Source organism: Vombatus ursinus, unplaced genomic scaffold (genome assembly GCF_900497805.2).
Source record: "Vombatus ursinus unplaced genomic scaffold, bare-nosed wombat genome assembly UNPS02014779.1, whole genome shotgun sequence".
Taxonomy (NCBI): domain Eukaryota; kingdom Metazoa; phylum Chordata; class Mammalia; order Diprotodontia; family Vombatidae; genus Vombatus; species Vombatus ursinus.
The window spans coordinates 48632021-48649445 of record NW_020954557.1 but is presented as its reverse complement, the minus strand read 5'-3'; the positions used below and the strand labels follow the sequence as shown (position 1 = coordinate 48649445).

At 36.0% G+C, this 17425-nt stretch overlaps 1 protein-coding gene across 2 annotated transcripts in view; it reads left to right on the top strand.

The window, feature by feature from the left end:
• The window catches only part of CERS6 (ceramide synthase 6), a 292186-nt gene that overhangs the window by 58835 nt on the left and 215926 nt on the right, over nucleotides 1–17425 (top strand). For both annotated transcript variants that reach the window (XM_027866035.1, XM_027866034.1), the window contains exon 2: nucleotides 13167–13272. In XM_027866035.1, the coding sequence (XP_027721836.1) occupies nucleotides 13167–13272 (106 nt within the window). The remainder of the gene's footprint in view (nucleotides 1–13166; nucleotides 13273–17425) is intronic.

Genomic DNA, 17425 nt, shown 5'->3' with positions numbered 1-17425 from the left:
ATTTCATGTTAGTGGACTACTAAATGAAGTTGATTCTGAGCTGTCTGAAAATATAATGATGATGATGATGAAGGAAATTGTGATTGTAGTTGTTGACATTTATATGGTGGTATAATAGAAAAAAAAAACCACAACTGGATTGCTAATCCTAAAATGTGGATTTTTATAGAGATCGTAAAGTTGACCAGTCATTGAATCTTAGCAGATCAGCAAACTTTGTTGAGTCCAAATTTGTTAAGAACTCTCAAATGAAGTGTAGCTTGACAGCTCCATGTAGGTTTTCTAGTCAGAGTAAAGCCAATATTTAGGGTCTAGCAAGTATTTTGCTACATCCTGTTGAAGCAGCTGTGGTCTATGAGCTTTGAAGACGAATTAAGTTATTTTGCCAAGTTAGTCTGTGCATTGAATTCATTTCTCCAGGATCTTTTCCTGGTAACAACAATAATGCATATTCTCTATTGTCAGGACTCATGTAATTGTTAAAAGTAAGTTTCTCTTTAAGTCTGGCAGGGTTAATAAACTTGCTTCACCATTAACAGGCACTTTTATGTGTAAGGATATTCACATACCTCAAGAACCATCAGAAATTATTAAAATTCCCCTTAGACCTGTAGATTTCACTGCCACACATATACTTACAATGAGATCATAAGTTAAAAAGAAAGACTCCATATACAGCACTTTTTGTGGAGGTAGAGAATGAGAAACAAAGTAGATGCCCATCTATTGGGAAATGGAGAAACAATTTGTGGCACATAGAAATGATTTCCCTCAGTTTACTATTTCCCTATTAATTTTAACTGCATTCATTTGGTTTGTGCAAATGCTTTAAAATTTCATATAATCAAAATTGCCTATTTTATCTTTGGTGATCCTCTCTATCCCTTGTTTGGGCACAAACTCTAACTCTAGATTGTAAAAGGCATTCCCTTCTTTGTTCCTTTAATTTGTTAAGTATGAGACCTTTTGTGTCTAAGTCATACATCCATTTGGAGCTTATCTTACTATGTTGTATGAGATGTTGACTTAAATTTAATTTTTGCCAAACTGCTTTACAGATTTCAAATCAGTCTTTGTTGAATAGTGAGTCTTTACCCCAGAAAATATGGTTTGGGGGTTTAATGAACATTGTTAACATTGGTCATTTGCTTTTGTATGTTGTGTATTTAATCTGTTTCATTAATTAAGCATTCTGTTTTTTAACTAGAACCAAATGTTATTGTGGTATACTTTGAAATATGGTACTGCTAGATCCCCTTCCTTCCCATTTTTTTTCAATATTTTCTTGGAGATTCTTTCTTCATTTTTTGTTATTCAAATAAATTATATCTTTTTTAGCTCCGTAAAGTAATCTTTTATCAGTGTGATCGGTATGACACTGAATAATTTATGTAGTGTTGTCATTTTCATTACGTGGGCATTGAGTGATCATGAGCAATTAGTTTTTCCCTAGTTATTTATGTCTACCTGTATTTTTATCAAGAGTTTAGTAGTTGTACAAGCTCTCATTCCATAGATGAGCAAACTTGGGACCAAGAGAAGTTGAGAAACTTGACGTGGAACCAATATTGAGAGCTTTCAAAGCTCTCCTGCTTTTTTAACTGCATCACAGCTCTGAGTGCAAATACAAACAAATCTTTCTACTGTACCACATTACATCTTGATGCTCCATAAATTGTGATTTAATAATATCAGATGATTTTGTTAATTTTCTTAGAATGAGAGAAATAAATGAAAGATCATTGCTAAAGACAGAAGGAAAAATGTTTTCCTGCAACCTGGGGAGCACCAGTTCCAGTGAAGGAAGCCTTTTTTCATTTGGAAAACCTGGTCCCCCTAAATAGAAATGGAGAACATCATAAATGACATTTGGTTGAATGGGGTTTATAGAGAAAGTTGTAACCCTGAGAAAAAATAAGTTGAGGTAAATAACATTACTTTTATAAATGCTTTTTTCTCTTATAGTAACATATAGAAAAAGTGAAAGGGAGGCAGATTTAGATTTAATATGAAAAAAAATTTCATAACAAACTTGAGAACTATGGAGGAGGCTGTACAGCTTTTTGCCAGGATAGTTGTAGAGAGGATTCATCCATAGGGTTGGAAGTTGAATTTGATGACTTTTAAAGTCTCTTTGAACTTTAAGATTCTGATTGTAAAGAATGTATGTGAATGTAGTCAACATATAAGCATTAACTTAAAACTGCACTAAAACTTTTGGGACCTCCTATATATCTAAAAAATGTGTGTGTGTGTGTGTGTGTGTGTGTGTGTGTGTGTGTATGTACTCACACATATACCAATAAATATATTGTTTTTGTGTCATTTTAGTCATGTCCAACTCTTCATGACCCCATTTGGGGTTTTCTTGGTAAACACATTAGTGGGATTTGCCATTTCCTTCTCCAGCTCATTTTACAGGTGAGGAACTGAGGCAAACAGGGTTTGCCCTCAGTGACTTATCCAGAGCCACACAGCTGTTGATTGTCTGAGGCTGGATTTGAACTCAGGAAGATAAATTTTCCTGACCTCAGGCCCAATGCACAGTCCACTCCACCACCTAGCTGCCTACCCATAATATATTGTACTATAATACTAATATTGATATTATATACTACGTATACATGGGCAGCTAGGTGGTACAGTAGATCTAATGCTGGGCCTGGAGTCAGGAATACTCATCTTCATGACTTCAAATCCAGCCTCCGACACTTACTAGCAGTGTGACTCTGGGCAAGTCACTTAATCCTGTTTGCCTCAGTTCCTCTTCTATAAAATGAGCTGGAGAAGGAAATGGCAAAGCACTCTGGTATCTTTGCCAACAAAACCTCAAATAGGGTTACATAGAGTCAGACCTGACAGAAAAATGACTGAATAAATACACTATTCTATATATACAAACACTATATGCTATATTATTACTACTATATACAGTAATACATATAGTAATACTATATGAATGATGTTGTTTTTAATGTTAGAGATTAGATGACACCTTGAATTCCTGAAATGTAATGATGTTTTTGGCTAAGGCAAATACTTTTTTTTTGGTAAAGTCTAGAATTGAGATTAAAAAGATATGCTTGTACTTTTCTGAGAATTTCCTTCATAGAGAAATATTATTTCCGGAGACTCTTTACTTTTAATTATACCTAATTACTAAGTCCTTCTGTGCAGGTCTTAAAAATAAGAATTCTGTACAAGTGTATTTTATTCAGGAGGCTTAAGCTTCTTAAGTAGATACCGGTTCAATATATTGTCAAACTTTAAACAGAAAAAAAAACAAACCTCTATTGTCTTTCCTGTATTTTCTCTAGGTACAATGTTGTTTGTTATAGGTAGATTTGTCTCTTTCTAATGAATGTCTACATGAAAAGGGTCCAATACCATTATTTCCAGCTAATGTAGGTTCCTAATGATGTAACTGGGGGGTAGAGGGATTAGTATCTTAAGTTAAGAGGACATTAATCCTCTTAACAATTAATATGGACCTGGTTTGTACATTATTCCAGTATAGCAGAATTCCATCACGGAAATGAGATGTGCCTTATGGTGAAGTGTGTGCATGTGTCTGAAAGTCATAGAAAACATTGCATTCTAACTTTCTTCTTCCTTTTGCCTTTACTGAGTAAGCAATATTTATTTAGGCTTTACCAGTCTCAAAATCTCTACACCATTTCCTTGTTCTGCCTCTTGATGCTGTGAGAGTTTATGCTGTCATGAAGTCACTGACCATCTGCCATCCTTCACATTCCCTTTTTGGAGTGCTAGCATGACTTAGAATTGCAAAGCTATTTTTATAACATGACAAATAGTGTCCAGACTGACTAAAAGTTCAAGATTGCACATAATGAAATCGACTTCAGCCAGTTTCTTCATTTTTTTGTTAAATGAATTAATTTTTTTTCTATAAGATCCAATTCTAAACACTAAATGGCAAACTCTTTGGGATCCCATCTAAGGAACTGTCCCCTGCACAGGGCAATTAGTGAAATTTTGCATGAATGGTGATGATAAACAATAGTCAATAAACATTTATTAAGGTCCTGTTATCTGCGAGGCACTTTGCCAAGCCCTGGGGATACAAAGAGAGACAGAAGAGACTTCTGTCCCTCAAGAAGCTCAACCTAGTGAAGGAGACAACAAGCAGACAGATATAGCAAATTCTGTAGCAGAGTCTGTGCTGCAACATGAAAATCAACATATAGTCATGCAGGATCATGGGATGAAGAAATCTAGCAAGACATATAATCAAAAGGCAGATTCTAAGGGTGTTACTGTGTCTGCGAGTCAGTGACTTCTAGTCATTGAAAGGCGACATACATACTGCAACTTTGAAAAGTGACAGTGGTTCCATGAGAAAAGAATTCAGTTAACATGATGTTACAACTCTAGGAAGCTTCGTTAATCTGCATGAAGGATCTTTTGAGGCATGACACTAGTTCATCGTGTAACTTAGCAGACGTGTTTGCAGCATGTCATATACAAAAGAAGTCCAAAAAGGAGCACTAGTTTAGAGGACAAGAGAGCAGTTCTAGCTAGTTTTGCCACTAACTTGCTTTGTTATCTTGGGAAATTCAACAACTTAAATACTAAGAGAAACATGAAATATCCCTTGCCCTCAAGGAGCTTACATTCTATTAGAAGGGATGCAACATGTACACAAATAAGTAAATGCAAAATCATACCATGTAGTTTCAAAAAGGAGAGAGGATTGATAATTAGGGAGAATTAGGAAAGGCCCCATGTATAAGGTGCTTGTGGGAAGCTAGGGATTCTAAGAGGTGGAGATAGGGAAGGAGTATGTGCCAGACATGGAGGAACACTTGTATGGATGGATGGAGCTGGGAGATGAAAAGTTGTATACCAGGAGCAGTTAGCAAGTCAGTTTGACTTAGAATAGAGTATGTGAAGGACAGTAATAAGAAATGAGACTAGAAAGGGAGGTTGGAGCCATATTGTAGAGTGATTTAAATAATAGACTAGAGATTTTGTATTGGATCCAAAAGGCAGTAGAGAATCATTGGAGGTTTTTCTTTTTGTAGTGGTTGACACGGTCAGTTATATGTCTTAGGAACATCAGTTTGGCAGCTCTGCAAATGTTGTATTGCACAGGGGAGATAAATTTAGTCTTCCTTATGTATCTATAAAATGAGAATAATGCTATGTGTTCCATTAATAATAACAATAATGATTAGTATTTTTTATAGCTCTTGAAAGTTTTCAAAGAGATTTATACATGTATTATCTTATTGTGACCTTCACAACAATTCTGTAAAGTAGATGCTATTATTATTCCCATTTTATAGTTGAAGAAACTGAAGCTGACATTAAGTGACTTGCCCAGAGTCACATAGCAAGTGAGTGTCTGAGACTGGATTTGAACTTAGGCCTCCCTGACTCCAAGTCTAGCATTTTATCCACTGCACCATTTAGCTGCCATCTTGCTAATAGGATTGTTGTGTTGATCAAATGAAAATAAATGAAATTAGAAATAATAATAAGTCTTTGAAAAAGCATGCAACTCTATATGGTTTTAAAGCATTTATATATACAAACATACTCACTATTGGTATTCATATATATTCTCTTTGAGTCATCTTTATTCCAATTATATTCAGCTGAAGACATTATTAGGCATAAGTAGCTTTTGAAAACAATATTCAACAATGGGCCAGATCTTACCATCTCACAATTAACTGAAATCTGCAAAGAATATAAGATCCCTTGGACTTATTATTTGTTGATCATGAAAAAGTATTTGGTTCAATAGGGAAAAAAAATAGCATCTTGCAGGCTCTTTTACTGCAAGATATAACCCATCCATACATCAAGATCACTCACAATTCCTCTGAAGAGGTAACAACAGAACCAACTGTATTCAATGACCTTCTGATAATAACTATCAGGTGAGGAATAAAACAAGATGTATGCTCACCAAAGGTATTCATCACTGTGGATGGGAGGAGGTCCAGTGCCTGAGTCCAGTTCAAGGAGAAATTGTGTCTCTGTGGCTGGTGAAGTCTTTCGGTTAGTCTTGTTTGCAGATGACATTGTGCTGATTGCATAAAGCCCCAGGACACTCCAAACCTTTCTGGAAAAGATCTGTAATCACTCAATGGAATTTAGCAGGTCTATTCACATAGGAAAAACCAATGGATGAAGAATGTCTATTGTCCACATTTCAATGTGTATTTGAATGGACGCAGTATATGAGCCTGTAAAACAGTAAATGTATCTGGGACAGACAATATAGATGGACGGTGAGCCGGCTCCAGTCTTGAGAAGGAAGAGGAGAATAGGCTAGATTACTTTTAGAAACTTGCAAAACTCCTTTCTTGACCTCTCAGCTTATAATTAAAGCAAAGGCTGGTGTTTCTAATACCAGCCAAAATGGTGTTACCATATGGCAACAAGATCTGGAATACTGTTGCCTTGAAAGAACTAAAGATGAAGGTCACACAAACGGCCAAGGAGAGGGCCACAGTAGTGTGATCCACTTGCAACATATAACCAAGGAAGAACGCAAAAAGAGAAGAGTAGAAAAGGGTATCATCAAGCAATTGTATGCCAAAGGGCAGCTAGGGGGCACAGTGGATAGGGCTTGGAACTAGAAAGAATCATCTTCATGAGTTTAAATCTGGCCTCAGAAACTTACTAGCTGTGTGACTCTGGGCAAGTCATTTAACCCTGTTTGCCTCTGTTTCCTCACCTGAAAAATGAGCTGGAGAAAGATATGGAAAACCACTCCAGTATCTCTGCCAAGAAAACCCTAGCTGGGATCACAAAGAGTTGGACAAGACTTAAATGACCCAACAATTGTATGCCAAAGGTGGAAAGATGGGTTGGTGACTTGGCGAGAATAAGAGATAGTAGGGGAACAGCCAGAGTGCTCCACTGCTAACCTCTTCATTTTAAGCAAAAGTGAGGAAGGCTTCCACTCCAGCTTGTTGAGTGGAATTCCTCTGAGTTTTGGGGAGACCATAAATGAGATTTGTCCAGGAGGGGCAGGCAATGATGGGTTGCAATCTGCACTATTAGAGGGAGATCTCAAATCTTTGAGATCACTGTTTTGAGTGTGTGTATGTAAGTGTATGTATATATAAGACTCACATACAATATACTAGACACAAATAGAACACATGAAAAACATACAACTCAGTACAAACACAAAGTATTATTATTAAATAAAGCTTTTGATGTTCTCAATATGTCGACCTGACTGCTAATTATCATTAGGTAGGATTGGTTCCCAGAGAAACTTGCAAACTTGCCAAGATTTTAGGACTTTTCTGGTAGAAAAGAAGTTATTTTCCTATTGTTGGTATCTTTTAAAAAATTCTTCCCATTCACTGAAAGAGTGAAGGGAGCTGGGAAATTCTTTTTTCTTATTTTACCTGTCTTATGTAGCCATGATTTATCATGCAATAAGACTCATGATAGCTAGTGTCAAGATATAACAGTCCCTTGGGACATTCCACCACTTTGAGAGACTGTTGGAAATCTTTGTGAAACAATCTTTCAGGAATTGTTGAATGCCCTGAAATTTCACCCATACAAGAAAAAAAAAATGCATGTATGATTTTGGATCCTTGCAGAGGCAGAGTGGCACTGCAGATCCAGTCAAACTGAAGAATGAGAAATGCTGCATGGAATAATACTACAAACTAGCATTTATAGATTGCTCTAAGTTTTGCAAATGCTTTATATATATCAATTCATTTAAATAATATACATACAATTAGAAATCTTAACAAATAGACAAAATTGAAATAGTATACTATTAAATTATATATCAGGAGTGATTAGAAGCTCAGCATATGATTTTTGAAAGACTTCTTAACTGCTATCGTTGTCGCATCAATCTTTATACCAGTTAAAGTTCCACAAAATAGTGGGACTTAAAATATGACGGTAAGGTTTGAGACTTATGTCTAACACTTTGATACTGACCAATTTCATCAACATCCCCTACTTAATTTCAGATTGTAAGACATGCCTTCTAGGCATAAATAAAAAAATAAATATGTGTGTGTGTATACACACACATGCTAATATTTTCCTGTTGATCATATTTGATAATAAATATAAGGGCAATGGGGCAACATATGGTGTGTGGGTGTGTGTGTGTAGGCCATGGCATATTACCAATGAGGATTTTCCTGCAAGGAGTGGCATTAAAGAGGGAAAAATAAAGGAGTAACAGCATCAACAACAATAAAACTTCTATGATGTTTTTCCAAGCAGAAAGAAGGAAACAAGGTGGGGGGAGAGTTTGTTTTTACTCAGATGTACTTTTTTTCCTGAGATCATTATAATCTTCTGGTTATTTTATATTACTTTGGACAAAAATATACAAATTATAGGGAGATATAAACTGGGATCCAGAAAAGTGACAAATGTAATTAAAATAATATAAAATCAAGTTACTAAGGAAAGGTTAAAGGAAGGAAAGCTATTTACCCTGGAAAAGAGAAATGCTTTCTATGCATTTAGTTATGAAAAGAATGTTGACCTCACAGTTCCTGTGGGTGACTAAAAAAAGGAAATCTATTTCAAGCTCAGCATTAAAGACACTTTGAGTTTGATGAAATTCTAGAAGAAGTCAATAAAGAAGGTTTTAGAATTACTTCTAGGGTTTTTAAAAAGGACAGTATTTCTTGGAGGCAGGAGACTGAGTCAGGTGTTCTTGTTAGGGATCTTGACCTCTCTGTTTTTTCATTATCTCTTAATGTACCTTTGACTCTTAGACTTTTTTTTTTTAACATTGTTCTCCCAATTCAGCTTTCTGGACTTCCATTAACTTTGGTGCTACTTGATCCGTGAAGTATGTTTTATTTTAGTCAGTATATTTAGTATATTTTAGTCAGTTTTCTGGAAGCAAAATTGTTTTTCCTTCCCTGAGGAAATAGTAACAAGAGGAAGTGTTTATATAGTTTTTTGAGCAGCCAGGGTGGGTCTGGAGTCAGGAAGACCTGAGTTTAAATGTGGCCTCAGACACTAGCTGTGTGACCCTGGGCAAATCACTTAACCCTGTTTGCCTCAGCTTCCTCATCTGTAAAATGAGCTGGAGAAGGAAATGGCAAACCACTCTAGTATCTCTGCCAAGAAAACCTCAAATGGAGTCACAGAGTCAGACACATCTGAAAACCGCCTTAACAACAAGAAACAACAACAAATATAATGCTTTAAGGTTTGCAAAGGACTTTATAAAAATCTTCTTTCGTTCTCATGACAATCTTAGGTGGCAGGTGCTATTGTTATCCCCATTTTACAGATGGTGAAACAGTCTGACTGGAGGTTAAATAACTTAGCCAGGGTCACACAGATAGTATCTAAGGAAGGATTTGAACTCAGATCTTCCTCACTCCATTCCAACACTTCATACACTATTCCACCTCACTGCTCATTCAGAATTCATTTCAAGTATCCCTTTAAAGCATACAACGTACAACTATCATGTCTAATTTATAGATAAAGAAGCAGAAGTTATGAGGTTTTTCCAAAGGTCACACAGAAGTGACTTCCATTACTGTGATATATTGAGAATAGTCTAATATTTCCTGATATTGCCATTGCCTGGGATTATATTCCTGGAAGCGTGGATGGAAAACTTCTCTCTCTTCTTTTCCTTTTTATTCCACCCACTGGCTTTTTCTCCACCCCCTTGTACTTATCCATGATTGATTGGCTTCCTTAGCATGAAGGGTTTTGAAAGACTAGCTTAGGGATGGGGAACCTGGAGCCTCCAGGGCATGTGTGGCCCTGTAGGTCCTCAAGTGCAGGCCTTTGACTGAATCCACACTTCACAGAACAAATTCCCCTAGATAAAAGGATTTGTTCTGTGAAACTTGGACTTAGTCAAAAGGCCGCACCCAAGGACCTAGAAGGCCACCTGTGGCCTGGAGGCCCCAGGTTCCCCATCCCTAAACTAGCTTGTTTTGATTGAGGATGATTTCAGAAAAACCTGGGAAGACTTATATGAACTAATGCAAAATGAAGTGAGCAGAACCAGGAGAACATTGTACAAAGCTATAACAATATTGTAGTGATGAATTTGAAAAACTTAACTACACTGATCAATACAGTGATCCAAGACAGTTCTGAAGGACCTATGATGAAAAATGTGGTCCACCTCCAGAGAAAAAATTGATAAACTCTGAGTGCAAATTGAAGAATAATTTTTTCACTTTATTTTTCCTGCTTTTTTTCAACTTGACTAATACAGATGTATGTTTTGCATGATTTCACATGTATAATTGATAATCATAATTGCTTGCCATCTCAGGCAGTGAGGTGGTGTGGTGGATAGAGTGCTGGGCTCAAATCAGGAAGACTCATCTTCAAATCCGATCTCAGACATTTATTTACTAGTTTGTTACCCTGGGCAAGTCACTTAACCCTGTTGGCTCAGTTCATCATCTGTAAAATAAACTGGAAAAGGAAATAGCAAACTACTCCAGTATCTTTACCAAGAAAACCCCAAATAAGGTAACAAAGAGTTAGACACAATTGAAAAATGACTGAACAACAAAAATTTGCCTTCTCAATCACTGGAGTAGGGGTGAAAGGGAAAGAGAGAATTTAGAACCCAGAATTTTAAGAAAGTGTTAGAAATATTTTTAAAATAAAAGAATAAAAAGAAGGACTATCTTTGCTTTTCTTGTATTCCTAGTGCTTAGCACAGTGCCTGGCATATCGTAAGTGCTTAATAAATGCTTGTTGACTGACTAGAAAAAAATCAGAGTTCTCCCTACCCCCCATCTTGTGCCCAATGCTAGTTAAAAAGAAATAATTTTATCAACAAATGTAGTTATTTGAGCAATGTGTACTTCTTCATGGGTCACTTTGGCATTTTCAAAGGGAAATGTGTCACCAGAAGACTACCACTGCTGAAAAACAATCAGGAAACCCTGTAGTTGCAGAACAGTTTTGTGGCTTTTTTCAGAGAATGCATTTCTGAACACAGTCTATATTCTGAACAGTTTTTACAAGACTAACAGACTTAAACTAATTTGGTGAAATTTGTTAATGAATCAAGTGTTCTCAAATTCAAGTAGGGTCCTGGGATCACAGTTAGAGCTGGAAAATGCCTTAAAGGTCATCTAGTCCACCCTATTCATTTTACGGTGTAGGAAACTGAGGTCCAGATAGATGACTTGTCCAAGGTCACACAAGTGACAGTGCAAGTAAGTGGCAGATGCAAACTCTGACTCCAAATCTAACATTTTTTTCTACTGTACCATACTGACTTTCAAAGTTAAAAAAAAAAAAAGCTTGATTTATGTCAGTTAATCCACAAGCATTTATTAAATCCCTGTTATGGACTGGGTGCTGTCCAAGGTGCTGAGGATACAAAGGCACCTCCCCCCAGCTCCCCCTAAAAAACTCAACCCAAAAACCCAACCTATTCTGGCCTCAGGGAACTGTTGCTTCCATAAAATAAAATTCCTGATGATTAAAATGTCACTGTCTTAGAGCCTTCAAGGATATTATACATTTAGCTCATAATAGAACACAAGCTAATATGTGGAAAGACAACCTTTTTTTCCTTCATCTAATTCTTTTATCTTTTGATATCTTCAGTCAAAGAGCATTCTGCAATGAAATTGCAGTGTTTTGTTTCTAGGAAATTATAGAATTCTCCCTGAGGAATTAGAGTTGTCTTCATGAGTGTTACCTGACCAATTCACCCTAAGAACCAGGGAGTGCCTTCCCTCCCTTAGAATACAAAATGTTGCTAGAAAAATTTTTCATAGAAGTTGCTCCATTGGGCCTGCATTATGTATACATTTCAGCACTTGGATGGATCTGTGATCTAATCACAGAGTGAGTGTACCTTAGGCACTATATAAGAATAACAATTTATTGTTCCTTATGCCTAGAATTCTGTTTAAAGTAAAATATTAAGGAGAACTTGGAGCAAATTATTCCCAGGTGGTGTTATTTCAGTAGAAATGTCATCTTTTTCCAGATGACATCAAATACTTCATAAGCACTGGAGTAACCTACTCCTCCCCATCCCCCTTGGGGTTTTTCTCTCAATATCTAGAAATATTCAGAGGAAACTGCTCTTTCATACTCCAGGAACAAATTGAATGTGAGTGAGATCAAAAAGTGGGAGCAAATGGAAAAATGGGTCCCTGTGGGCCATTGTTTTAGTGATGTGGGAGCTAGAGATAAGGTTTTAATGCTACTGAGTAATCAAATGACACTATTTGCAGTAGCAGAGATTTATCCCTTACCCCTTCCTCCAGAAATCAAGGAAATCTCTAGGACAAAATGGCTTTAGTCTTTGACCAAATGGTTAATTTTGCAGAAAATCAGGACTTGAAGGACATACAGCAAGACTTGTTTCAAGCTATCATTATGAGAATCACACAGGGTTCTGAGAAACTGGGGACAGTAATATCATAATCATGCCATGGGGCTAGAGTCGATGAGACTAGTGCCACCATGGAATGTAGGTGAAAACCTCCAGTTACTTATCTCTCATTTCCTCCTTTCTTCAAGGTATAACTGTGGTGTCATCTTCTATGGGAAGCCTTTCTTCATTCTCCTAGTTATAAGTTGCCTGTCCTTACTTTATCTTTTATTTGTTTATTTATCTGTTTACATGTTGCTCTATAAACCACTCCCACTCTCCCCAGTAGAATGTAAGCTTCTTGAGGACAGGACCTGCTTTTTATTTTCATCTTTGTATCTCCAGCACCTAGCACAGAGACTTGCCATGCGGTAGGTGCTATTAAATGTTTCATTGAGCTGCATTTGTCAATATCATTAATCATCCTGTGAACTATATCTTTGAGGAACCACAAAGTGCATTATATGTGTCCCATTGGTCTGAAACTTTTTAATCCTAGTGGGGATGTCCATCTAGTAGGTCTTATGATATAAAGTAAAGAAATTTAAGGGCTTCTAGGAAATTTTCCCCTGTTGTTGAAGGACTGTAGAGATAAAATGAATAAACACTATTCTATAATTACCATATATATGTGTGTGTGTGTGTGTGTACACATATATATGTACATATACACACATATGTATATCTTTGTGGTACTATAAATGTAAAATTAGGTGATTGATGAGGAAAATTGAAATCTGTATCTGGGTTGCATTCAGTGTACCTACAGGAAAACACAATGTCTATTCTTTATCTTTTTCAGATTCATAGCCAAACCATGTGCCTTAGGGCTTAATATCCAGGCCAATGGACCACAGAAAGCCCAGCCTAATGCCATTCTGGAAAAGGTCTTCACTGCAATTACCAAGGTATGATATTCACTTATGGTGTTAGCTGTCACAATTACCAAATCAATCAGTCTAGACAAATATGTTGTCCAGAAGCATTGTTTAAATTGGCAAAATATAAATTGGCAGAGGAGAATTAATGCTTAGACCACAAAGGGTAGAAAAGCAACAAGTGTGTGAAGGGTTAGGAGCCTGTTAGTTCATCCTCAGAGTATAGGAAAACCAATCTGTTCACTCATCCCTGAATAATCCTTCTGCTTTGTCAGTGATGAGTCATATTCTGTTCCTCTTTTTATTTCACATGACATCTAGGAAGAGGTATGAAGCCTGTGTTGTTAATTTTGGGAGGGGTAGAGGCACTAGCAACTTAGAGGATCAGAAAACAAATAAAATTCAAGAAGGATCTTTCTAAGAACAAATGAGAAAGGGAGCTTGAAGAACTCAATACTGCTAAGGGAAAAAAAAAACCCAAGACAGAGAAGGTCCTTAGGAACTACCTACAGTAGATGTACTAGTCATATATAAGTAGAGAGGAATTGAGGATTCACAATATCTCATAGCTGGAGGTGATCTCAGAGGCCATCTGAGGCAACCCATGCCTGAGACAGAATCCCTCCTAAAATGTACCCCAAGTGGTCATTCAAGTGGTCATCCAGTCATCAAGGAAGACCTTGAGTGAGGCAGAACTTATTTCTTCTGGAGGCAACCCATTCCACTTCTGGACAACTTCATGGAAGTTTTCCCTTACGTTGAATCTAAATCTGCTTCTTTGCCACTTCCACACATGATTCCTGTAGCTGTCCTATAAAATTAAAACAAGACATATCTACTTCCTCTTCCATCTTTCAGCCCTTCAGTTTCTTGGAGATAGTAATAGGAAGTCTTTCTTTCCTTGGATTTCCCATAGCAGTTTGTTTATGACTCTTTTACATGCTCAATCAAGTAGTATTTTGTATTATAGCTATTTATGTGTCATCATTTTATGATATTGTAAGCTCCATGAGGCCAGACACTGTGTTATATTTAATTGTAATATCCCATCTTGGCTCTTAGGATACTCTGACTAAATGAAATAAAATTATTTGTTGAGAAGGACTGTTGCATTTTCTTTAGGGAACATTATATTTTCAGATACTGAGCATATTCATTTTTTGCCATTATTTTGTGGGACTTAATGCAGACTGCTTAGTTAGATATTGACAATCTAGCAAATTTCACTCCTAACTTGATATTTAGATATTTACAGTTACTGAGTATTTGAACTGCTTATTCTTATATTCACATTAAGGTCTAAGTACCTGAGAAGGTTTTCTTAGGTGATTCTTTTAAAATATAAAGACCATTTTCCTGAAAAGAGTATAGGAAACCATTAAGTATTTCCAAAATTTTCACCTGGGGGAAAAAGAAATTGGATAAATGAAAATGCAAAAAAAAAGTACTTGTAGCTTTGTGGGGGTCATTGTAGCCTTTCCTAAATTATAATCTGTAAAAGCATCTTTATTACAAAAAGAGTAACTTGTATATTCTTTTGCATTTGCATAGTGGAAAATTTAAAGAAATCCTAGTGTTTTTATATGGTATGTCAAATTACCTTGTATTTATTTTATAAATACATATTTTTTTCACCAAAACAATGTTACTAAGGGCATTGCTAGGCCTTTTTAAAAATGTGATCACATTTGAATTCACCTTATGTAAGGAATTATACATGCATCAAGCATGCAATATTCCAAATGGACAATGACATTTTCTGTACACATGTATTCCTATAGGAATCATGCAAAAGAGATTTTATTTCTCTTGTCTTATGTTTACTACAATTACCAGAATAATTTCTAATACAGAGATAGTAAAGAGATGTTGCAACCAGGTTGGCTGTTCTAGAGAATGTTTGCTCTAAGCTAATTTCAGTGATCATATTTCACTCAGTTTCCAAGATGAACTCCTTTTGAAGCTGTCATAGGCTTTAAAACAAGAGCCTTACATTTTAAACATTCCAATATTCAGGAAAAGTTGGGACTACTCTTTATTAAATCCTTCATAGTCCTCCCATTTGTAAAAAATAAACAGGTTAGATGAAGAGAGGAATCCAGGGAAGAGAAAGACTTCAAGACTTGTGGAGAAAGTTTCTGCATAAATTTGAGCTATTAATATTGTAAAAGCATGAAAACTACTACACATGATGAAAAGTTTCATCAAGTCTTGTTTCCTGTCTTTGATAGTGGCACCATTTTGTTGAAAGGCTTTTGGGGGTTCAGCCTCAAAAATTTAGGAATGTCTTTTTCCTCTTCCCTTCAGCAGACAAAAAATTAATACATCATTTGATTCTTTTAAAAACTTATCGTAGATTACTCAATGGTCAGTGGGAAATTGGGTGGGAGAAACTAACACCATATGCATAAATTCAGTTAAGTTTGATGAGCATTTATTGAATGTTTACATATAGTAAGTACTTGGAAGAATGCTCTATCATCCATTCAGCAGGCAATTGTTGATGTACTGGAGGTCAGGAGAAAGATGGAACCTGGATATGAAAATTTGGGAGTCATCTGCATAGAAACAAATTGCACAGGAAAAGTAGTATGTAGAATATCATCAGAGAGATGTCTGACTTAAAAAAAGGGGTAGTATGGTCATCCAGTCAGAGTGAAAAATAGCTGACATACATCTCACTTTTTTTGTTATCTGTGAAATATCAAATCGAGAGGAAGACCCCCTCCCTTCCCAGTATGTGGGGTAGACACCTTGGGAAGTGGTGAAAAGACCCGGACTAGAGTTGAATATAATATATGCTTAGATGGATTGCCAACTGTACTACTGGATGGAGTAAATACATTATTGAAATATGGATGAATTTATCCATATCCATGAATATACTTAAAACTTTCTTAAACCTATTTGTATGTTCGGCCTGTGCCTATCCTCTCCAGGCTAAGAAATTCCATTTCTGCTGCTATGACATAAGAATTTCCATACCACATTAGGCTTATGGCATATCTAACGTAGTATTCTGTTGCTAGTGGAGGCCACAAGGGATGTTCTCTGGGAGGAGATGGTTATCCTACCTGTCCTCATCCTCAAGAGCTACTTTTGTTAGATGTTTATGACTTTGTCGTTCCTAAATTTGACCAAACAACCCTTTAAAAATCTGTTTTTGTTTACTGTCTATACAGTAAGTCTATACAGTCTACACAACTTCTTGGGGATAAAAGAGATTTTGAGTTTTTTTTTATATTCCAAGCTTATTTCATTTAAATTTTCAAGGATGTAAGGAAACATCCTGGGATTTTGGGATTTGGTAAATAAGTTTATATTATCCCAGGCCATCCATGACTATAAGTCTTTCCTTGTCTTTCTACTTTGGATTCCTTATCCTTTCATTTTGCCCTCATATAGCAGCCATACCTCCTTCTATCTCAGTCTTTTTAATTGCCCTGTTATTAATTTTCTCTAATTTCTATATATCTTTCTTTGGCTATAGCAAAAAAAAAAAAAATTGCATGTGGTGTTGCATAAGAGGAGGATTTTTTGTTTTGTTTTCAATATCTTTGCTTAAGCTGTTGATTTTGTATATGAGGTGGATAGAATTTATTTAGCACTTTTAAGGTTGTAAAATGTTTTATGTGTTATCTCCTTTGATTATCACAACTCTGTGAGGTAGGTACAAATATTATGCCCATTAAACAAATAAGAAAACTGAGGTTGAGAAAAGTTAAATGATTTGCCCAGAGTCACACAGCTGATAAGTGTTTGAGGCAGGATTCAAGTTTAAGTCTTCATGACTCCAAGTCTCTAATCATTGAACAACCTAGATTGTATTATATAATTTGAATTTGTTTTTATCTTTAAATACATGACTTATCCTTACCCACATTAAAACTCATCTATCCCATTTTTTGCCCTCTTGTGAGCTCTTTCTCTAACCTAACCCTAATGGCTAGGTCTTTTCTTTTTTGCCACCTAAAAGAATTCAATGACACTAGACGTGGTATTAAGAGCTATAATTTGTACTGGAGAAAAGAACTAAATAGTAATAATACAATAATAATATATTTTTATTTGTTTTTCCTAAGCACTGTCCCATTTACTGTTTCATCTTGTCCTTATGGCACCCTTCTGAAATTGTAAAATAGAATAGGCATTAGCATCTACATTTACAAGATGGGAAAATTGA